The sequence below is a fragment of the Sceloporus occidentalis genome, unplaced genomic scaffold (genome assembly GCF_023333645.1).
Source record: "Sceloporus occidentalis isolate IW3139 unplaced genomic scaffold, rSceOcc1.0.p SCAF_5, whole genome shotgun sequence".
NCBI lineage: Eukaryota > Metazoa > Chordata > Lepidosauria > Squamata > Phrynosomatidae > Sceloporus > Sceloporus occidentalis.
Genome location: NW_028316985.1, coordinates 163,511,440 through 163,536,149, shown reverse-complemented (window position 1 = coordinate 163,536,149; position 24,710 = coordinate 163,511,440). Strand labels below are relative to the sequence as shown.

At 39.2% G+C, this 24,710-nt stretch overlaps 1 protein-coding gene across 2 annotated transcripts in view; it reads right to left on the bottom strand.

The window, feature by feature from the left end:
* The window catches only part of TBCK (TBC1 domain containing kinase), a 103,293-nt gene that overhangs the window by 72,981 nt on the left and 5,602 nt on the right, over nucleotides 1-24,710 (bottom strand). For both annotated transcript variants that reach the window (XM_089526015.1, XM_089526016.1), the window contains exon 3: nucleotides 21,014-21,086. In XM_089526015.1, coding sequence (XP_089382141.1) covers nucleotides 21,014-21,086 — 73 coding nt within the window. The remainder of the gene's footprint in view (nucleotides 1-21,013; nucleotides 21,087-24,710) is intronic.

The window sequence follows — 24,710 nt, the reverse complement described above, 5'->3', positions numbered from 1 at the left end:
AAAAGAAAGTCATACTTTCTCAGTTTAATAAGAAGGCAACGGCAAGCCTTGTTTGACTAAATCTTGCCAAGCAATCCCTGTAACACTGTCACCACAGATCAGGGTTGCCTTGAAGACATATAACAGCAAAACAACAAAATTGCAGACAAAACAGGAATGAAGACACAAGAATTGTCAAGATTTCTCTCCAAAACTACATATTTTATTTTCAACTTTCTTAGGGAGAAACCTCAGCCATTTGGGGAAAAAAACACTGAACTGTCTGATCAAAGACATTTTAAACTCTAAATAGCTAAACAAATCCACAATATTTCTGATCATTTCAAATTAATATTATAGCATAGTCCAAGTTTTCTTCAAAGAGGGGTGCATGCAAACACATCCCTATTAATATTGGCAAGAGCTAAGAACTAGGAATGGACTGAAACATAACAAGCTGCCTTGACCTACCTGTCCATCTAGCCCAGGAATGGTGTAACTTTGTAGGTCTGAGGGCTAGTCCCTGCCTAATCCCTGTTTAGGAGTAGAAGTGTTTTGGATTTAAAAACCCTTTGGAAGAAATTGTTACAAATAGCCCCCCCCCCCCCAAAAAAAAAAGAAAAAAAAAGGAATGGATGCAGAAGTGACACCAAGTGGTAAGACCCAAGGACCAGGACTCACGCTTCTTTAGACTGATCTGGAAGAACTGATAAAAAGCTTTACTTGGAAGGAACCTCAATTATGTTAACAGGATTTGCTTACAGGTAATTGCCATTATGGACAGCCTTAGCAGGCTTCCGTCTCCTTAGGATAAGTTTGGTATGAAACATTATTGTCTTATTGTTTGCCTCTTATATCAAATAGCCATTATTTCCTCCCAGTCCCTGGGTTATATCATAAGGAATATATTTACATTTTCTTAATACAAGCAAACCAAACCGAGGGTGGGGGGAGATGAAGTGATACATGAACACAAAAGAAGTGGACGTCTATCTATTTAACATGCCTCATGCTTATCCATAAGTTGTAAAAAATTTTCCATCCAACACCAAGAAATATTAATGCAACTCTTTCAAATGAAAGCGGAGACCCTTCTAGTCCAGCAGGAGGCTGTAGTCCACAAAATGGTGCTGGAGAATGGACAAATTGTTGGCCAGCTATGTGTTACACAGTTCACTCCTGACTTATGAGGTCAGACCCTGCGTAGTTCAGGTTTAAAGTTCCACTTGGATACACTTGGGTTTGGTCTCAGGTTGGACATAAAGCTGAAATCAGTGAGCAGAATCCAAAGAATATATTAGCACACCAGGGAGAAATCTGTATTGGTCTCTGAAGCCGTTTCTATAGCCAAACCAACAAGCAGTTTAAAAAGAGAAGAAAAAGTATATGCAGAGATCTGGCTGCTTGAGCATTTCTCTCACATGCACATAAAACACATACACACTGAACACTGGCCAGAACTATTTTTCAATGCTCAGGCATACAAAAATAGACTGTTTTACGTTTACTATATGCTAGTCTGCTCAGAACCAATAAATTTGCTTCTACAGGTAGATTTTTTTTTTTGACAATGCTTTTACCACTTCGTAAACATATGGTATTGTTCTCTCTCTGCATTAAGGGTTACACTATTTCTATGGCTGACACTGTGGTACTGTTCTAAATGCCATGATAGTCTCACACCTCTACTATGCCACAGAAACAATCAGTTTGGTACTGGAGTGTTTTTTTAATTTTGCATTTTACAAAATGTATTATTCCTATTTAAATTGTAGTAACTATATCTACATTTGCACATAGATCCGAATGTGCATATGACACTGAGATGTAAATATGGACCCTCTATTTCTCTATTTCCATTTCCTCTTTTTTGAGCAATGCTTAAATTGTTGTTGTGTGCCTTTGTTTCTGACTTATGGTGACCCTAAGGCGACCCGATCATGGGGTTTTCTTGGGACATTTCTTCGGGTGGGTGGGTGGGTGTGTTGCCATTGCCATCCTCTGAGACTGAGATAGTGTGACTTGTGCAAGGTCACACAGTAGGCTTACATGGCCAAGCTAGGATTCAGACCCTGGTCTCCAGAGTCCTAGTCCAACTCTCAAATCATCGCACTGCACTGGCTCTTTAATACTTAAATAACCACTCAATTTATTTCCCTTCACTGTGAGTTGCCATCTTTCTAAGATAATTAACCCCTTTTCTTCTTTACTTCTTTTATTCAACACTGCTGCTCACTATGGTAATTTACATAGTTGAGTGATAAGCTGCAACTAGCGCAGGTAATCAGCACCCTAAGGTCAAGAAGCTGAGAGTGTCAGCCAGAAGCCTTGGAAAGAAACTAGAGAGGGAAATGCTGAAGAATAGCCAAAATACATTTCTATCTTTGAATGTAGCACGCAAAATGTGTTTCTGGCTTGCTCTTTCTATAGGAGGTGATGGCTGAGTGAAGACTGAGCGGCAGATGTCTTCAGCTTGCCCATATACTAGGTCATTCTCTAAATACTCTAACACATAGCCTCCCACTGTTTCAGAGAGAGGCACATGTTGGCCAACAGAAATTCTCAGTATGCTTAATTCATAGGAAACTCCTTGCAAGATAACAATGACACACTCTTTGCTATTTAAACAGAATGCAAATGCTTTCATAGTTCTGCACTAAGGATTAAATGAGATTTGATGCTTAATAATTTTTTTTGCATTTTAATTTGCTTTGTGTTTTGTAAAAATGAATCAGCACCAATGGAAGGTTTCTTTTCAATACAAACAGCATCTGAAAAGGGGACTACAGTTGGCCCTTCTTATACATGGATTTTTTATATACAGATTCAAGCATACACGGTTTCAAAATATAAATTTCAAATATCAAACCTTGATTTTTCATTTTTCTAAGGGACACCATTTTGCTCTGCCATTATATTTAATAGGACTTGAGCATACACGGATTTTGTTATACATGGAGATCTTGGAACCAAACCCCAGCGTATAACAAAGGTCCACTGTATTTTCCTCAAAGCTGTTACAGGGTAGGTAGAAATGCATCTCAATATTTGCTCTTTGTTGAAAGCCAGTTTGGTGTAGTGGTTTTAGGGATGGACTACGACTCTGGAGACCGAGGATCAAATCCCCACTCAGCCATGAAAACTCAGCAAATCACACTCTCTCAGCCACAGAGGAAGCAAAGACAAAACTCCTCTCAACAAATTTTGCAACAAAAACCATTTGCTCTTTGCTACTTTAAAATATGCATGTTAAGTGTAGGTGTATTGTCATTAACTGCAAACGGATTGAGGACATTTGGGAAAATATTGTTTGACAAAGGAGAAACACTTATTTTCAACAACTTCTTAATCATAAAAAAAAGAGAAAACATGTTAACTGGACAACTTTTAAATCATAAAATTGCTCATCATCGGCAATGAAAGAGTAACCTCTAAAACTGACTGTAACCTTGATAGCATACTATTGCATGCTCTATAAGAATCATAAAATCATAGAATCGTAGAGTTGGAAGAGACCACAAGGACCATCTAGTCCAACCCCCTGCCATGCAGGAAATCTCAATCAAAGCTAGATGGCCATCTAGCCTCTGCTTAAAGACCTCCAAAGAAGGAGACTCCACTACACTCCGAGGGAGTTTGCTCCACTGTCAACCAGCCCTTACTGTCAGGAAGTTCTTCCTAATGTTGAGGCGGAATCTCTTTTCTTGTAGCTTGCATCCATTGTTCCGGGTCCTAGTCTCTGGAGCAGCAGAAAACAAGCTTGTTCCTTCCTCAATATGACATCCCTTCAAATATCTAAACAGGGCTATAATAAACTTCTCTTCTCCAGGCTAAACATCCCCAGCTCCCTAAGTCGTTCTTCATAGGACATGGTTCCCAGACCCTTCAACATTTTAGTTGCCCTCCTTTGGACACGCTCCAGCTATGGATTGATACAAAATGACTTGAAAACAGCACAGTCACATGTCAACAGAAATGGTCTGCCTGACCCTAAGTAGCTTCAGATATTGAAAATAATTGACACTAATAATACAATGCCTATTTCTATGAGATCCAAATCTGAAGGGTGAGCATAGGTCTAGAAATTTTAGTAAAAAAAATTGACCCCAAAAACCCAGAATTACTTATCCATGGGTCAATGTAAGTACTGTACTTTAACTCCTATAAAATTCTACATTGTACAAACAGAACATTCTCTGTGCAAGAGGATAAATGGACACAGGCTAGACATTTGAAGTGGCAATACCCAAAAAAACAGCCGCAGAGCATTTCAACCTCTCTGGACATACAGTAGGGGATTTAAAGGTCACAGTCCTTGAGGAAGGAATTTCAAAAGAAGCCTTGAAAGAGAAACAGCTGAACTTAATTATATTCACGAATTTCAATCCATTAGCAAAGGTATAAACAAAGACAATGGATTCTTGGTATGCAATGAGACTTTGCTACTGCGTATGTAACAAAAGGGATTTTCAGTTTTGTGAGACATTTAGACTTCTCTCGCAGAGACCTTTGGTCCCACAAAAAACTGCAAGTCCCAGGATTCCATAGGATACCAACCATAGACAGCTGGTATTTTTGGGTGCAGCTTGCCAAAAAAGTCCCATATCTAGAATCCTAGAGAGCTGCTGTCAAGTCTATGAAGACAATACTAGTTAATTCTTGCACGCATGGAATAGTGCAAGAAGTAATTTGTCTTTGCCTCATCAAATCTTTATTTGCAAAAAAAAAAAAAAAAAAAAAAAAGGGGGGGGGTAATATAATCTCCCCATTAAAATAACAGCAATATTTATCAGGAACTGTTATTTAAAAAAGAACAACACACACCTTTTCCAGGCAGGAGAAAGACCTTTGGAGAATACAAATTACTCTCTAGAGCCACTTTCAGATATTTAAAATATTTGGAAGTGAGTCTTTGGGTTTCCTTGTGCTTTTTCAGCTGCAATTATTTTAAAATAGCAAGCAATTCATATTATTAGCATCATTCTCTCGAAGTATTTTTTTTCCCCATAAGAGTTCCTGACAGGAAATTACTAATTAATTTCATCATTATTTTGCTTTCCTTCAGAATATATATAATATTGCTTAGAGTGACCTTGTATACTATTTTCCAGCTTAAGGTTGCACAAATCATGAAATCTGTATTGGAGTGTCCTAAATGACCCACCACAGCTTCCTCCTTTATAGTGAGGCCAAAAGGAATATATTGATTTAATAAAATGCAAAGCCATGAAAAAATGAAAAAAGTGCTGACACAGCAGGCTGCCAGGATTAGTAGACTCTTGGTTTCAACACAATGCCATTTTAACAGATGAAAATAATTGAGTGGAAACTTATTAAAATATTCTCTTTCAAGTCTCTTCTGCCACACTTTAAAGCTAGTCAAATTCAATTTGTTTTTCAGAGCAAACTCAAAAGTAAACAGGAATCGCCAGCGTAGGATGTCAATGGGGAAAAAAACCTGAGTTCAGAGATTTTCACTATGACCAGATTTAAGGTTTCAGCACCAATCCAACAGGCAAAGATAACCTCACACCTCTGTAACTGGACCTTCTGCTTCATCATAGAATCATAGAGTTGGAAGAAACCTCAAGGGCCATCAACTTCAACCCCTTGCTATGTCCCCTGCTACGGAGGAATACACAATCAAAGCATCCCCGACATATGGCCATCCAGCCTCTGTTTAACAACCTCCAAAGAAGGAGACTCCACCACTCTCTGAAGGAGTGTGTTCCACTATTGAACAGCTCTTGCTGTTAGGAAATCCTTCCTAATGTTAAGGTGGAGTCTCTTTTCCTGTAGTTTGCAACCAATGTTCCATGTCCTAGTGAAGCAGCAAATGGGCTTGGTCCATCCTCAATATGACATCACCTCAGATATTTAAACAGGGCTATCATATCACCTCTTAACCTTCTCTTCTCCAGGCTAAAACATACCCAGCTCCCCAAGTCACTGCTCCTAGGGCATGGTTTTCAGACCTTCTGCCATTTTGGTTGCCCTTCTTTCGGCACACTCCTCTGGACATCATGACATCCCTCTTCCTCTATTCGGATGGACTCTTGGTGATAATTCTTGCCTCTGCTTTTAAACTCATTTTATGCCATTTGAATTTAGGATTGATGTTTTAAACTTCCCTCCATTAGGCCCTACTCTACTGTCCCGTTGTAGGAGTGTGACCCTGGGCTCTTCAAACAGCCCAGCACAGAGCTTAGGCAGGTCCTACCAATACTGCAAAGCTGTAACAGAAGGCTGTCGGATAAACTGTTCAAGGACCAGCCTAGTTAAGTAGAGCATGCCTTATGTCCAGAAGGGTTATAATGAATTGGCCACAACAATTAGGAATACAATCATGGGGTAGAATTCAGAGACACAGGCATGTTAGTCTTTAATATCAGTATGCAAAAGGGTCTTGTAGCACTTTTGAGACTCTACCACAGCTATATCTCTGAATTCTACCCCCCTGGAAAGCAATTCACCCGGATGGAGTGGAAATCCATTATCCTCTTCACAACACTTTTCCAGGTATAGAATTGGAAGTAGACCAAGTTTATGAAAGTTTATGCTACAACTTCTTTTGCACCATTAGTCTCAAAGGTGCTACAAGATCCCTTTGCATAATGGTGCAAAATAGCTCCAATCTGGACTGGTAGTGGGAGTAATCTGCACCAATGAAACTGTGGGTCTTTGAAGTGATTTGTTTATATTTCAATATGGTTAATATGGATATATTAACACCTGTATTTCACTTTCAATATATTGTATAAATATGAAGAAAAGTAGAGTAAAGGTCACAGAGAGTTTCTTTTAAAAATGTCAAGAGCAAGGGCTTCTCCACTGAAAATTCTCCATTACCTTGCCTCTTTCACTTGGTTAAGCACTGGTGAAAAACTGCAGCTTGAAATAAATTTCAAGTATCAGTATATTCCAAAGCATTCTCAGGCTCAGTTTTAATTCATGCTGAAGCTCACAAGAAGGGCAGGAATTTGTTGAACTTGACAAGAAGGTCCCACAGATCACTCCCAGTCCCTAAGCACTAGTTAAGCCTTACATATTTGCACAAGCCTATTTCATATAAAGCCTTCCAAGATGCAGAAAAAACAATGCTAGAAATGAACACACATCAAGCCGAAATTTTTTGAAAGGTGACCCATTTATTTTTCAAATAAAAATAAAGAAACAAAAACAAATATTTCAGATCCTGGTATATCTGCCCCTAAGAGACCATGTTCAGATATTAAAATAGCCTTGTTTTAGCTAAACATATTCAGGGGTAGCCATGTTGGCCATATAGCAAAGTACAATAACAGCCAAAATCCACAAAACAGTGATGCCTTTGGGCCAACCAAAATGAATAAAATATATGTCACCAGCATTCAAAGCTCTACTGGCTTCTTCATCAGGCCAAGGTATTAAAATAATACAGGGGAAAAATCTTGACAATGTTGCATTTTTTCAAGATGTTAGATATCCTTCCATACTCAGAACACCACCAACAACAACCTGACAAAATGCAGGCTTGTGACTAACATCATCATATCCACCACTACCACCCTCATATTATGTTTAACACCTTTGCCTGATAAAGAAGCCTGTGGAGCTTTGAATGCTTGCATAATATATTTTATGCATTTTAGTTGACCCCACAAGGGTATCACTGTTTTGTGGCTTTCGGATGTTATTGTACTTTGCTTTAGTTAAATTTTACATTTCCTCGAGGCCTAGCTGTTGAGATTCATACTCCATCTCTCAAGACTCCGACCACGTGGAAACATTTATTAGTACAATGATACCTTCTGCTTTAGTTTTAAGTTATTTTGCAATCCAGCTTCAGTTCCAACTTCATATTTACTAAATATTCAACTAATTAAGAAAAGCACTATTGGATACTACATAAACAAGACATGACTAATGGATTTTCTTGCATCATGACTTCACTACAATAAATTTTGTTTTGGAAATGAATTTCTGGAAAAGGATTAAAAAGAAAAACTCTGACATGATATGCCCAAAAATATGTTTTGTCATACTTGGTTAGAAAAGGATTTTTAAAAATAGGTTTATTGTTCTCTTGTCACTCATGGAGGTAAGCTAGCATTTGCAATACTAATGAATTCAACACTGAGGTTCAGGTCTGGCTCTTTCAAATGTTAGCTAGAATGAGAATGAAAGATTTTTAAAAACAAACAAACCATTTTTTAGTTTTAAAAGACTGTGTGTTTGAGCCGTAATGCACTTCCTTAAATTTATTTTTACTCTCTTCCACAGGAAACCCCCCTTTTCTGAGTGACACAATCATTTTTTCCAAATGGGTACAACTGAAATAACGCTTCATACATTTATTTTTAATGACACACATTTCTCCCTTCATGCATTTCACTTAAATCTGCAATACCCTTTTCATGGACTCAGCACTCAAATCCAGCCCTAGTCTATTTGTACCATATATTGGCTTAACTGTATTTTGCTATAATTCTGCACTGGTTGTCAGATTAAGAGAAAGGTGGAATATAAATTAAATAACAAATAAACAAATATTACATTCAGCCATTGAAAGCATGTCAAATGTTGTTTCTGAACTGCAATTCTACAACTCAGGCTAGAAAACATGTGTTTGCCTTGTTCATCATTACTAATTAACACACACATGATTTCTCTCTCTCACACACACAGTCTCTATCTCCATGCAAATTACATGTTGTTTCTCTCATAAAGATTGCCTCCTATTTGATTTTTAAAGTACAATGCAACTGTAATAATATATTTAGCAGAGGATGAATCCAGAGGGCAGATAATAGTTTAATAAGAGCAAATAAAACTTATTCACCCGAATCAGATCATGTTTTCGACCAAGCTAGTAAACAGCTGCAGACACAATCTGCTTCTGATCAAAGACTCTGTGTATAACATATTATACCCCTGTATCTCTCTGATGGTTCACTGGTAATTTTTCAAAACCATAACCTCTGAAACATGACAACTATATTTTATTGAAGACATATTATGGCCACTCTGCTCACAAATTCAGAACCATCCAGAATGCACAGTGTAGGTGCCAAAAGTCAGCTAAGCATTTATATCCTGAATTTGGTAGCCTTTCTAAATTAAAAGATAGTTTTAAAAAAAAGCATTTTGAAGTATAGTATGGGAAAAGAACAATAAAATACGGCATTTATTACTTTTAAATGCTCTCAACTGTAACAGCTATACTGTATATGCTATCTGACACTTTTGTACCTCTAGATCAGTGGTTCCTAACCTCCTCTATGCCCCTCTATGCCACATCCCTAGAAAATATTTGATTAGCGTTCACACCCCCTACCAGAGTAATAACAATTTTGAAGATGATGAAATCTAATTTCTAATTTTTGAACCAAATACTTAACCACATACAATACTGTGGGTTAACAAACTGAACTTTAAAAAATAAGCTTTAAAAATGGAAATCTAAATTGAGCAGAAGGATTCCAATTCATTCAGAAAAATATGAGTGATGGGTTGGGAGTCGTCACTCAAGGACACAAGCCATTCTTTGTCCACCCCCTGAAATTCCATCTCGCTTCCAAGGGGTATGTGGGGCACCCAGGTTGGGAACCTCTGCTACACATAATGCTGAAGTCAAAAGACAGGTAATTTATTAAAGTCCAAAACACAGTGCAGAAATAATCCAATCTGAGACTGCTTTAACTGCCCTGGCTGATTCCTAAGAAATTCTGGGAACTGTAGTTTTATGAGACATTTCACTTTCTTGGTCAGAATGCTCTCGTACCACAATAAACTATGATTCCCAGGATTCCCTAGAGCCAAGGCAATTAAAGCCATCTCAAACTGGGTTATTTCTGCAGTGTGTTTTGGACCCAAGTTTCAAAAACAGCTAAAAGTCTAATCCTATACACACTTACTACAAAGTCAGTCCCACTGAACACAGTCAGACTTACTCCTAAACCTATATGAACAAGCTGCAAGAGCCCAGCTAGAGGCAAGCAAATAAATCAAACAATACTTTATGAATTTTAAACACCATCTCTTCATTAGAGTGAAGAATCCAGTAGGCATATTTGCACACACTCGAACAGTTAATACTGATAGAAATTTGGGCTATACAAATAGATCACTTTTTCAGCAAAATTATAGGAGACAGGATTATACATCTTTCTATTCCTATGCAAAAGCAGTCACAAAATTCTTTTAATTAGACCGCCTTATTACTTATTATCTATTAACATCAACCTTGTATCTCAAATCCAAAGGACAAATTCTATATTGACAAATATTTTCAAGCAAAAATATTTTGAAACATTTCTTACACCTAAACTACCAATGATTTAGCTAAAATTCCATTAGTCTTTGCTGGACAGACAGCAGAAATTAAATTATTGCATTTACAGTGCAATCCAATACACATTAATTCAGTAAGTCTCACTGTGATCAACGAGGCTTACTCTTAAGCAAACACACGTAGGATTACAGCCTTTCAGTGCAATCCTACAGACAGGTGATTTCAGAAAGAAGGGTCCTAGCAATAGCAAGTAAAGATATTGTATTTATGGATCTTCACCTCAATTGATTTTATAGACAGAAAAAAAACACAACAAACCCAAAAGCAATGATGGGAAAATACAGGAGGGTCATAAGCAGAGGGTGATAATGTCTTAGGTTCCATGAAAAAACTGTGAATGAGGCAGAGCATAGCAATGTCCGCTACTGACTTGGACTGGGCTCACCTTCTCTTAACCTTTTTTCTGCTTCCAGGTACTTGTATAAGATGGGGAAAGACTGTGAACCAAATCATTTCTGTGCTGACTAACATGACAGAATTTCAGCTTGCTGTCTTAGGATCCACACTAAGGACAGTTAAACAAACAACAACAACAACACCAGAAACCTTTGGTAAGAGATAAACATGAAGATTCCTAATGAGGAGGACAACCGAAACCTGAAGGGAAAGTCAGGAGAAGGTAAGGCTATTGGATGCATCCACAGCTAACAACCCATCACACATCACCAGCAAACACTCAAAAGTAAGTCAAAAGGATTTTTATGAACCATACTACTGTATTGAGTTAAAAAAACAGGTCAGGAAAAAATGAAGCAGAATTTGGAAGAAAAAGCAACAAGAAGAGAGGTTAAACATAAGAGACTGGTGTGGCAGAAATTGTTTGAAATGACCCTGTGTCTGACCCAGATTATTTTAACAAGAAAAAGATAGAAGTAATAATATGATCTTCAAAAGCTTTGAAGATTATGACATTTAGCAAAGGGTTTCAATTATCCATACTGGATGCATTTGGGGATACACAGATCATAAAAGAAAAGTGTGTTCTAATGTTTCATGTGGAATGTTTACCTTCCTGATAAGATATAACAAACCAGGACAATTTAGTTTGAATTCAGCCAAATATATTTAAGCCTGTAACTACTTCAGATATCTTATGTTCTAGTTTAAACTTCTGATACTTTCTTCTAAGCATCATTTAATGAAGTAATGAAATATCGGCTCTAAAAGAAAAGGAGAGGAAAAGGAGGATCTTCTTGTGGGTTTAAATCAGGACTGTGCAAAAACACCTATGTAAACGTTAGCTCATATGTAACGTGTATAATGATGCATGACTTCATAAGATTAACTGCAAATAACTATTAGACAGCTGGACAGCCTGCTGTTTTGTAATAAGCATGCAAAGACGGACCATCTACTATGCTGTATCTTCAGTTTCAGCAACAGGCTAATAGATTTCCTGCTGACTTGACATCAGCCAGTGATACAGGTGCAAAGGACTTATTTCCTGGCAAGTGTAAGAAGAATTAATCTATAAACCATAAGGACAGCGTCTCCCATTCCATAACAGTTTGTGAAATTAATTACAATAGCATGCACATCAACTTTGGGGTATAAGACCAGTGCTCCTATCATGAACTAATGCAATCCAAACAAATGGGGCGGGGGGAGAACCCAAATAGTTCTCTGAAAAGCTAATTGACAAAGATAGATCGAATGGCATAACTGGGAATTGCTTTTTCTTAAATTATTTCTGTCTATTGAAAAGTCTTATGAAAGAAACCAAAAGATGTCCATTTTACTTAACTGAAAAGCTATGGGAAATATTTTAGTTGGTCTCACTGGAAGTCCCCTTAAGATGAAACAGTTTCTCTTTTGACTGCTATGAAGATGAAATTGTGTTGTGTAGGCTGGCTTGTGGATGGCACACAAAATCATAATTAGATTAATGACCTCAACATTCAATGAATTTTTAAAAAGACTAGACACAATGTTTTGATATATATTTATTTTGGTTTGGTATTTTAATTCATAGCCTTGAAAAGCAATTTCAATCTTTTCCCTTTCTGATGGAGAGAATAAAAGGACTTGAAAATGTAACTGATTTTGCAGCTAGTATTAAGCAAAAATAACTAGATTTTGAGCAATATTAAGCAGTCTCTGGAGACAATGGACTTATGTCTTGTCAAGGATGCAGGTAAATTGTGCTGCATAAATGTTCTCCAACTGCAAACCATCTCAGTCCATCACATATGCTAGAAATGCTTATGGGATTAGAAGTCCAACAAAATTGGGAGGACCAGTACTGTTTCATATAAATCATATAATCTTTTTATGTTATAGAAGTAAGGGAGGGCTACATCTTGTCTCTTGAGCAAGCATTTCGGAGAGCCACGAGTCTGAGCTATAGTATCCAGTTAAAATCTCACTTCCATCACAAAGTCACTATCTCTCTGCTTCATCTCCTCTCCCCCCTCCTCCAGCAACACTGAGATAATATTGATCTTCCCTATAGGGTTGTTGTTAGAATTACAATGAATAGTGTATGCCACATTCTTCAATCATTTGAAAAGGTGAAGTATATCCTAGTCCTGAATTAGTAACTTTCAAAATTAATTATTTTCAAATTTTGAAAAGAATGGCTGGGCTGTGTCTATATCAGCAGTAGGTAACCTTTGGTCTTCTAAATGTTTGAGACTACAATTCTCATATTCTTTTACCATTGGCTACAGGGGCTGAGCTGAAGTCCAAAAATATCTAGAGGATCAAGTGGATTCTACCAAGGAATATGGTGATTGAGAGAACTAATGTGTAGTTGTGGCTCAGATCCAACCACGTGATAACAGAAAAGATTTTTTTTTAAAATAGTATTTATTCATTTTTCCAAATAACAAATTAAAAGATAACAGAAAAGATTTTTAACTCTGGTCAGAGACCATAAGCTGTCTGTGAGCCTAATTCAGATGGTCCATAGAAAGACTGCAGAACAACCAATTTTTTTTTTTGGCATTTTTTTTTTCACATCAAGGATCTTGAGGCCCTTTTGACCAAGGCATGTACCTGTTGAAGAGAAAATTTTCACCACATGCTACCCTTATGTGTAGATACAGAAGTAGGATGAAGCGTGAACCTGAACTGAGGCTAAAGTTGACAAAGATTTGCATCCAGCTTCAAAGAACTTTATTCACAAAACCAGGCAAAGCCAAAACTATGGTTATGAAAACAGGACTAATGTGTTTTCATTTCTAGAACTAATCCTCTACTGATTTATTAAGTGGTCCTCTGAGACCTCTGGCAGTTTTTATTTGGTACATAGGAAATACAAGTTTGAGAATTTCTTTATTGGAAGTGAAGTGTAATGAGGAAAAAGATGAGAATACAAAAAAAATACCTGAGGAAATGGACACCATTCATCCAATCCTTATACACTCTAGTTTTCACATAACAAATAAGTAGCATGGGGCCTAAGTCTCCCAGTGACTTAGGAGTCTTTAATCATAGCTTAGCACACTGCTGGATGTAAAGTAATCTGACTCTGCTCCCAGCTCTGACATCCATCATGAACTTGCTCCTCCAAATATTCCAGTGGCAGCTGGTGGTGGCCCTCAGTGTCAATGGGAGTTGTGAATCCACTGAGATTTAGACTGAACTTTAAAGGAATTGCATGAGCTAATGAACCTGTTCCCCAAACAAGCTTGGCACCATGGATCCTCAAAAACTGAAAGTAAAATCCAAAACTGCCTCGCTGTCCCACTAACACTGCAGGGTATACCAGCCACCACTTGTATAAACTGTAGACTGAACTGTCTCATTCCCTCTGAAGATGCCCAAGGAAGAGCTTGGGTATTTGTGTTGCAACATCAGCCTGACAAGAAAGTTTTGGGTTTGTCTTGTCATTCTCTCTTAAATCTCTGATTATACTATAGTCCTGATCCGCATCTCAAACCATTTGATGGTGTTCTGTCATTCATGCTTCTGAGGGGAAAAAATCTCGTTTTGAAGGAAAAAATGAGCAAAATGCCCTACTGTGGGCTCTAAAGGCAGGAGAAGGAAAGGGATCAGTCTATAGTGCCATCTATGATTAGAAGCCCTGTCCAGATTGGCTCCATCATTCCAACCCCTGGGGCCTTTCACCCTTAAGATTCTCCCCTGGATCTGGTAACTTGTGCTCTTATATTGGGGAAAAGGTGGGATATAAATAGAATAAACAACAGCATATAATGTCAAACTAATTGTTCTTTAGGCCAAGGTCTGCAACTGTGGAAGACTAAAGGGGGGGCACATTTGCTCCCCCAACAGACCTTGGAGAGCTGCACCCTCATCAGTCCTACCAAAAAAATCAATCTTTGGTCTCCAAACATCCTCTTGAGGATATGGGGGCTTGTTCTGGGGTCTTACTGGACACTTACAGGGCATTTGGGGATGCATATAAATAAAAAAGAGAGAGAGAGAGAGAGTAGAATTTCATTTTGACTGTTGAAGGGGCTGGGCCAGGGACTCCAGGGTGGAAATGGCCTGTTACACCCTCTAGAAATTAATTTTGGGAATTTAGGGGCTCAACAGACCACCCCTTTCCTCGCCAGATCAGGGCCGCAGCAACTACACACCACGGCCCTGATCTGGCCTTTCTGCAGCGGAAAAAGAAACTGCAAAAAGTGGGTCCTTTTCATGCTGCGGAAAGGGCACCCTAGCCATGGCGATGGTGGCTTTTCAGCGCTCCTTTGGTACAGCATTTTTAAACGCTGTGCCAATGGAGCATCATGACGCCTCTGCCATGTGGCTGGACGTGCAGCATGACTCTAGCGCAGGGGCGGCATGCATACGCCACACTCCCACCACGCCATCATATAACACTGATCTGTAGAGGCTCTTAGGAACTTTTTAGCCCCTTGGGAGGCTCTCCCCCCCCCCCCACAAAAGTGTCCCTGGGGCACACATGCAGCCTTTATGTTTACCTCAGTTTGTACTTTGCCTACCCCTGCTTTAGAGTAAAGTGTTTTTTAAAAGGTAGTGAAAAACATGCAAATTTATAACAACCAGTGTGTGTGTGTGTGTGTGTGTGTGTGTACGTGTTTGTATGAATAAAATTAAACCAGGTACTTTTCAATTACCAGTCATAAAAATGAATAATAAATAAATAAAAATAAAAATTTTATTTATATACCGCCCTTCTACAAAATCAGGGCAGTGCACAACATTCCACAAATTATAATAATACATATAAACAAATTATACATTCAGTTAAAATCCAATAAAATAATAGAACACTCCAGCCAGCTTGCCGTTGCTGACGAAGAGAAGAGGGTAGGGTTATTCGGGGCTCATATCAGGGTATGCCTGTGTGAATAGAAAAGTCTTCAGCCCCTTTTTAAACTGGGCCAGGGAGGTGGCCAAGCGGAGCTCAATGGGCAGAGTTCCAGAGGTTGGGGGCCGAGATGGTGAAGGCCCTCCTAGAAGTGGAAGCTAATCTAGCCCCTGGAACCCTTAGCAACTGCTGCCCAGTTGTTCTGAGTGTGTGAGGCGGATTGTATGGAGAGAGGCGGTCCTCAAGGTACCCTGGGCCCAAGCCATTTAGGGCTTTATAGGTAATAACCAACACCTAGTATTGCGCCCGGAAGCGAATAGGCAGCCAGTGCAAATCCTTAAGCACTGGTGTTATATGACTGGCCCTGGATATGCCAGTGACCAGTCGGGCTGCCATATTCTGCACTAGTTGTAGCTTCCGGGTATGGTACAAGGGTTGCCCCATGTAGAGCGCATTGCAGAAGTCCAAGCGAGAGGTTACCAGAGCATGTACTACAGTTTCAAGGTCCCTCTGGCCCAGGTAGGGACGCAGCTGGCGTATCAGCCGAAGCTGATAACAGGTTCTCCTGACCGTCGCATCCACCTGAGATGTAAGGTGGAGCGACGAGTCAAGGAACACCCCCAGACTGCGTACTGAGTCCTTCACAGGAAGTGTGATCCCGTTCAGGACAGGTGGAACCACCACCTTCCCCGGGTCAGGAGAACCTATTACGAGCACCTCCGTTTTCTCTGGATTCAGGCTGAGTCTGTTTTCCCTCATCCAGCCCATTACCGACTCCAGACAGGCCACGAGAGGAGAGATGCCATCCCCAGTCACTGCATCAGTCGGAGACATAGAGAAGACTATTTGGGTGTCATCAGCGTACTGATAACCCCGCGCCCCATGTCTCCGGATGATCTCTCCCAGCGGTTTCATGTAAATGTTAAAAAGCATGGGAGACAGAATGGCTCCTTGAGGGACCCCAGATGTAAGGGCCCTCTTATCGGAGCACACGTCTCCCAGCTGCACCATCTGGAACCTCCCAGAGAGGTAGGACTGGAACCACTGGAGCGCAGTGCCCCCGATTCCCACCTCTGCCAGGCGCTCCAGAAGGATACCATGGTCTATGGTATCGAAAGCCGCTGAGATGTCCAAGAGCACCAACAGGGACACGCTACCCCTGTCAATGCCCAGACTGAGGTCATTGACCAAGGCGACCATGGCAGTCTCAACCCCGTAACCTGCCCGAAAGCCGGTTTGAAATGGGTCTAGATAATCCGTTTCATCCAAGATCGATTGAAGCTGGATTGCAACCGCCCTCTCGATCACCTTCCCCAAAAATGGCAGTAGCGAAACTGGCCGATAATTATTATGCATCAGGGGGTCGAGGGAGGGCTTTTTAAGCAAAGGTTTTACTATGGCCAATTTTAAGCTTGATGGAAATTGCCCGTCCCTCAAAGATGTATTTATGATCCGGTGCAACAATGAAGTTACCACCGGTCCCCCCTGAGCCGCTAGCCACGAGGGACAGGGATCGAGAGAGCAGGTTGTCTTCCGAACACTTCTAAGGATCTTGTCCACATCATTGGTACTAACAGACTCAAACTGATCCAGTTTAATAGAGTCCACGGAGGCTATGGATACCTCTTCTCTAGGTTCTGCTCTAATACTGGCATTAAGACCTTCGCTTATCCGAGAGGTTTTATCCGCGAAGAAGTTGTTAAATTTGTCACAGCAGGCCTTAGAAGGTTCAAGGATCTGGTTCAGCACAGGAGGGAGCTGAGTTAGCTCCCTGACCCCTGAACAACTCTGCTGGACGCGACTCTGCGGACGCAACACGAGCACCATAGAACGAATTCTTAGCTGCTCGTATTGCCTCTCCGTAGTCCTCCAAAATGCGGTCTAGGAGAGCCTTGTCGGCTAAGCGTAGGTGTTTCCGCCAGCGGTGCTCTAGCCGTCGCAGCACCCGCTTCCTTGCCTGGAGGTCTTCCGTATACCAGGGCTTCCTTTTGGAAGCAGGCCTGAGAGGGTGCTTGGGAGTGATACTGTGTATAGCCCTGGAGAGAACTGTGTCCCAGATACCAGTCAGGGCATCAACAGAATCACTGTCATTTCCAACCATGTACCCCTCTAGGGCTTCCTGGAACCTTTCGGGTTCCATCAGCCTTCGAGGGTGGACCATTCTAATAGGTCCGCCACCCCGGGGGGGATCTGGGTAGAAGCTTTGATTTTCACCTCCACCAGGAAATGATCCGTCCATGACAGGGCAGAAATGTTAGTTATTTCCGCCCACGGATTTTCCATGAACTTCCAAACATAATAGTTACATTAAATAATGGGAAAACATGTTTCTTTTTAATCTATAGTAAATGACAATATATTCTGAAGGCGTATTATTTCTTCTTAGGTATTTATTTTATTTCTATGCTGCCTTCAGGGACCCATGGCAGTTCACAATATAAAAACAAACAAACATTAAAACAATTTTTTTAAAGACAGTTAAAATTACCTAATTAAAACACTACACTACATAGTTAAAATTAAAAACATACAAAAGTTAAAAACATAATCTAAAACCACCTCCCTCCCAAGTAAAACCAGGGTTGCACGATTTTAAAAAGCCTGCCTTCTTAGGAATGTTTTTACCTGCTGGCAAATAGAGTGCGTTACAGTAGTCCAAACAGGATGTAATCAAGGCATGTGTCACCATAGCCAGATCTGCCTTCTCAAGGATTATCCAAACTCAAGGACATCTCAGTATTATCCAAACTTTTTTTATCTAGGATCATGCTCTTAAAGTTATTACAAAATAATTTTTATTTCATATCTTCTGTTGCCCTTTCTTCTAGATTCCTCTCCCCTAAACTGTCAGTAATTACATAACTATTTAGATATTTGAAGAGTTGGGGAAAAATCCAAAACAAAATAATACTGCTCCTTTTAGTTTGTCACTCAAGCAGATAGATTAATTTTTAAAACATGCTACTGAAGAAGGCTGCATCTGGCAACTAACAATCTTAATTGGCTACAGCTTGTTCTTGGAAAAAGTAAATGTTGGTCATTTACAATAGGTAAACTTTTGATAAAATATTTTTTCTGTCTGTATGTAACTATCATGTTTATGGAACCTGTTTATATGTTTGGAAACTAAAAACTTTTGTTGTATGACCCTATATATGTATCATACAAATGTACTTATAAATTACAATTGGCTCTGCATATCCATGGATTCTGCCTCCATGGATTCCACCATGCATGGCTTGAAAATACTCCAAAAACCCCAAACACTCAAAAAAGTAAACCTTGATTTTGCCATTTTTATAAGGGACACCATTTTATTATGCCATTGTATATAATGATACTTGAGCATCCATTGATTTTGGTATCCATGGTGTGGTGGAAGTCCTGGAACCAGCAGATACTAAGGCTCCACTGTACTTTATTGTTATACTTCCTATATTAGGCTATATATTAGTGAACTTCAGAGGCTTTGTCCTTCTCTTGTTTAGATTGCCAAGAGTACCTTTCAAAACAGAAGGCAAAAAGCGCAGTAAATGAGAAAGACTACAAATTCAGTCATGAAAAAGATAATCATAACTAAGAGAAAGCCAGAGAATCAGCATAGTGTAGTGCTTTGAGTGTTGGACTAGGACACTGAGAGACAAAAATTCAAACCCATGGTTGGCTAGGGAAATCCACCTTGGGCAAGTCACACTTTCACAGCCTTACAGGAAGGCAAGAGCAAACCCTCTCTGAACAAATTTTGCCAAGAAAATCCTGTGCCAGGTTCACCCTAGGCTAGCCATAAGTCAGAAGTGACTTGAAGGTGCACACAGCAATAATAGAGAATCTGATCAATGAACTTTTACATATGTACAAGGAATATTGATTAGGATTATATTATCTGCCCCAACCAGGAGAACAGCTAGAAGATACATAGTTTCATAATTATCAGAATACAGACACCATGACGCAACTGTCCAATCCCATGATTACAACATAGCAAAAATAGATTCACATGTACAGCACAGCGACAACTACAGCCACAGCCAGTGCCATTCCAAGGCTGAGATCTGGCTCCATCACCAGCACATTATGGCTTAGATACAATATGCCACAAGTGGAGCAAAAACTCAATTAGTGTATTTGCTCTGGTTTTCTTCACTGCAAAAGTGGAAGCACAGGAGACACTATGCATGCAGCCAATTACTGAACAGAACACATTTTGGCCCGTTTCTTCCTGTCCTTCTCCCAAAATGGGACTCTACGTGGGCTGACAACACAAGTTAAAACAGCTAAACAATATGCAGTACAGAAGTTAAGATCTCACCTGTATCCTCAACCAGAGGATGGGGGATGCAGGATAAAGAGAAAGCTAATAGATCCTTCTCTTTCATTAACTGTATAAAAACATCTCTGCTAGCACAATGGATGTTACACTAGTGCAGTGGCTGTTTGATTGTTGTTGCTGTGTGCCTTCAAGTCATTTCCAGCTTATGGCTACCCTCATGTGAACTTATCAAAGGGTTTTCTTGACAACATTCTTCTTAGGGGGTTTGCCATTGCCATCTTCTGTAGTCGAGAGTGTGACTTGCTCAAGTGGGTTTCCACAGTTGAGCCAGGATTTGAACCCTGGTCTCCAGTTATAGTCCAACGCTCAAACACCATGCTGGCTCCTTTGATAGAGGCCTACAATACCATCCTCTGCAGTAACCACCATTACAGGTGGCCTTCCTGATTATGTCACCTGGATAAAAAATGGCCTGTCCCTGGATGGAACCAAGACAGACCCTTCCAGCCTTTCTTTCTAAACACCCAGCCCCTTCCCCACTCTCCATAGCAGGACTGCCAATTGCCAATGTTGTAGTAAGTTTTAAGTACTAATCTGCCTACCTTTTGTACATGGAGTGGAGGAGGAAGCATTTTCCTCAGAAAATGTCCTAGGCTGCTTCTAATGTCCTAATCTCTGCGCTTGCACTAATTATCATTTTTGTCCCAACAACAGTTATTATGCATTTTCTTTATCTTTTTTCCTCTGGTATCAAAGTTAAATTTACTATTGATTACATAAAACACTGCACAAACAACATGGAAAGGATAGAATCTGTGTTGTATACATAGAATTCTTGAATATGTTTCAGGGACTTTCCATATTCAAAGAAAAATATTTGAAATATAACTAAAAAGAGAAACAATATATATTAGGAAAAATGGTTGGCAGTTTTCAGAACCTTCATGATAAAACCTTAAATGTCTTTTTTTTTCCTTTTTAAAAAGAACTATATACTTCATCTTAAGCATGTGTTTATCTGGTTGCCAGAAGGATAAGGCAGAACTGGAAGATGTCAGTTTTGACTCCATATAGACCTGTAAAAGTAGTTAATGTTTTAAAAGAAAAAGTGTATCTGGAGTATATCACTTAAAGAAGATAAACCTTTCAGCTTGCATGTTTCCTTGCAATGTTTTTCTTGATACCATACCTCACTGGTTTCCTGTCTCGAAACAAGTCTTCCAGGCTTCTTCCACAGTGTTCCGCAACAACCACTAGCCTCTCTGAGAAAAAAAAATATACATGCAAAGACAGATTTAATAAATCATCTCAATGCTCATAGACATGAAACACTTTCTCACTCACGTTGCACTGAAATTAAAACCATATTATACAACACCGTATCTCAATAAGACAAAGAAGATGTTTACTTATTTTACCTGAACATAAAATCATATGAATAAATAATACATAGAAGAAAAAAAAATTGAAGCACAGGCTCGAATCCTACTGGTGCATGACACTAGTGTAACATTCTTTACAACAATGTAGGTATGCTGGCATAAGTACACAACAGGAGTTCGGTGCTTAGGTGGTAACTGTTTGTAACCAATAAAGTCTGATGTCATTTTCAACGTGGAGAATTGTGACTAGTTTCCTGTGACAATGAATTAAAAAAAATGCAGTTCAAAGATACACACACAAGCTCTTGTTTTTCAACACATTTGTTTGATAGTTTTGCTGTCACTGCTTTATATTTTCTGTAAGTGTCTGCACATATAGATTAATACTAGAACAGTATTAGCTGCTTTCTTGATTTCTTTCCTTTTTTAAAAACCAAGCCAATAGGATTGGTGGTGGGGCTATTTTTCAGTTTTTTGTTTGCGAATGAATATTTATCTGTTACCCTGAAAGGGAGTCAATTATATGGCAGTATATTCATTCCACATTCCCTCCATTACAGTTGGCCCTTCTTATACAGTTTTTTTTATACACGGATTCAAGCATCCACGGTTTGAAAATGTTCAAAAAAGTATAAATTTCAAATATCAAACCTTGATTTTCCAATTTTTTTTATAAGGGACACCATTTTGCTATGGCATTATATTTAATGGGACTTGAGCATACACGGAATGTGTTATCCACGGGGGATCTTGGAACCAAATCCCAGCGTATAACAAGGGTCCACTGTATTTATTCCAAAATGCACAGCTCACCTTTTGTTGCAGGAAAGAAGACACATTTAACATTTAAAATAACACACATGTAATGGAAGAGGGAAAAACTGCAGTATACATACAGCCTACTGACAGGGCAGAAGGTATGAGTGGGCAATGTTTGTTTCTGGCCTTTTCCAGCTATTTTCATTCATTTTGAATATTTCCCTCTCATTACAAGTTATTGGAAGGAAATATACAAAATGTACTTGGGGCTGGCCAAGCCATTGCCACATCAAACAAAAATATCTGTTCAACCTGCTTGAGGTAATGTCCAGTTCACTCCCAATATGTCTCTTTTGCCACTTCTCTGACCATCAGGAGTTCTGATGGTATTGGAACAACAGTGGTGGATCATTCTGCACTGCACAGAGAGTCTTCAAGGTCTCCCCCTCTTCTGGCCCATGATCTTTCCTCCATGGATATGTATATATGGAAAGATCTTAGAGGGAACATGGAGAAAGACTTTTTGGTGGCTGCTCCCAGGATCTGGAACTCCCTTCCTACAGAGGTTGGACAAGCAATTTCCTTGCAAGCCTTCCATAGGCAGGTGAAGCCCTTTTTGTATAAGCAGGTCTCTGAGGACTGACTGCTCAGGAAGAAAGGGGCTTTCATGTGCTGTGTTGTTTCTATTAGTTCTTTTTGACAGTTGTGTTTTTATGTGTTTCTACTTTTACTGATAGTTTTAAGTATATTTTAAACTGTTGTGTGATACAATTTTGTTTAGCTGTATCTGTTTTAACATTTGAAATCCTCTTTGAATCCCAGACTGGGAAAAGGTAGAATATGAATAAGTATAATAGTAGTAGTAGAAGTAGTAGTAGTAATAATAATTCTGCTCCTCCTCAGCTAAAGAATGTCTTTTTGCTTGTGATGTACATCATACACAAAACAGTGCAATGCCCTGCCAACTGTAATCCCTTTTGATTTGGTGATTTTAAAACAAACAAAAAATATTTTCTCTGTTATATCATAACACATTGTTCTAGTATAGTTGCAAGACTATTGCCATTTTTCATATAACCCTCACTCCTCGAAAATAGATTTACAATGTGAAGCTTATGTGTTGCACTCCACTTTGCCAGGCATTATGTTTAGTTATATAGCTAAAGCTAGTTTAACAAAATTCTCCATGTGTGTGTACACACACATTCACTTAAAGTAACAAAACTGATCCCAGGTGTAATGGCCTTTTTTTTCTCTTTTGGAGCTGATGCCAAAATACCAAGGAAGAACAATCATCTTGAATCAGTTTCGAATAGCATATAGAAAACAGGCAAAACCTGACTTCTGATCTGACTTTCTACATAAAAATATAATTTTCCTAGGAGACAGGCCACATGCAATATCCAACATCAGAACCAAAGTAAGGGGGAGACAACTATGTAGACAGACAAGTAAAGTAAGGGAAAAGGTGAACAGCTGCAGATTATGAACGCATTCATCTAAGAATATGGTAGTTATTACAATAGGTAAGTTGTATACAGATGGAGGTTTTGTATTTCAAGGATCACTCTGCACACAGACATTCTGAACACATACCCTTGGACATGAATGGGCAACTATGGCCTCCCAATTTTTAAAAAAATATTTGGACTGCAGGCCCAACACTCACTATGCTGGCTATGGTCCAAAACACAATGCAGAAATAATTCAATCTGAGACCGCTTTAACTGGCCTGGCTCAATGCTAGGGAATTCTGGAAACTAGTTTTGTGAGCCTTCTCCGTAAGAGAGCTCTGATGAAACTACAATTCACACGATTCCCTAAGCACTGAGCCAGGGGAGTAAAAGTGGTCTCAAAGTGGATTATTTCTGCAGTGTGTTTTGGACCTATGTCTGATGTGTGACGGGCCTTCAGTTTTTTAATAACAGTTTTTTAAATAACAGATATGCAGAGACAAAAAGTTCTATAACTTCTAAGAGATGTAAGACTCTATAAGATCAGAACCTGAACGCTATTTGTTTTGACCTACATAGACCATGAACTGGAGTTTCTGGGAGCTAAAGAACAAAATTTCTGGAGAACCAAATGTTAATCACCTCTGTTCAGGAGCTCTGAGGTAGGGAGGGAAAGTGGAAATTGTTATTTGCTTGTAAAGCCTACAAAAGAATCTTTACTACAGTAACTCTAAACCAGTACCCTTCATAACAAGTTTCATGGGAAGAGAAAACATGCACTGTTTGGTACAAATATTCACACTATTCAATGTCAAAGTCTGTAAGCAGCTGAATGTAACACCTGTTCATATAAAGTACTGCAGTTCATGACACTGTATCATTTCGGCATGATTTGGGAAACTGGCTCTGTGGGGGCCAAATCTACCTGATCTTGATAACTCTAATTGTCAGGAACATACTTTGGTTCCATATGAATCATCTTCCTTGCTGAGATTTTCCTTTTCCTATACAAGACAGGCAGGGTGATGCCCATCACAATCTGAATTCTTTACTTTCCAAAATCCATTCATGCAATCCAGCCTATCTTGACCCTTAATCACACTAAACTCCTACTAAAATGAAGAGGAGATAAAAGTAGTCACAGCTAAATTAGTCCCACCAGTTTCAACATTACTGACCATCCACTGATCTGAAGCATGCAAGCTGTATTACCCAGTTCGGAACTTGTCCACAACTATTATTGCAGTGTCAATAAAGTCAGTGTTATGTATGTATAATTTAAAAAAAATTA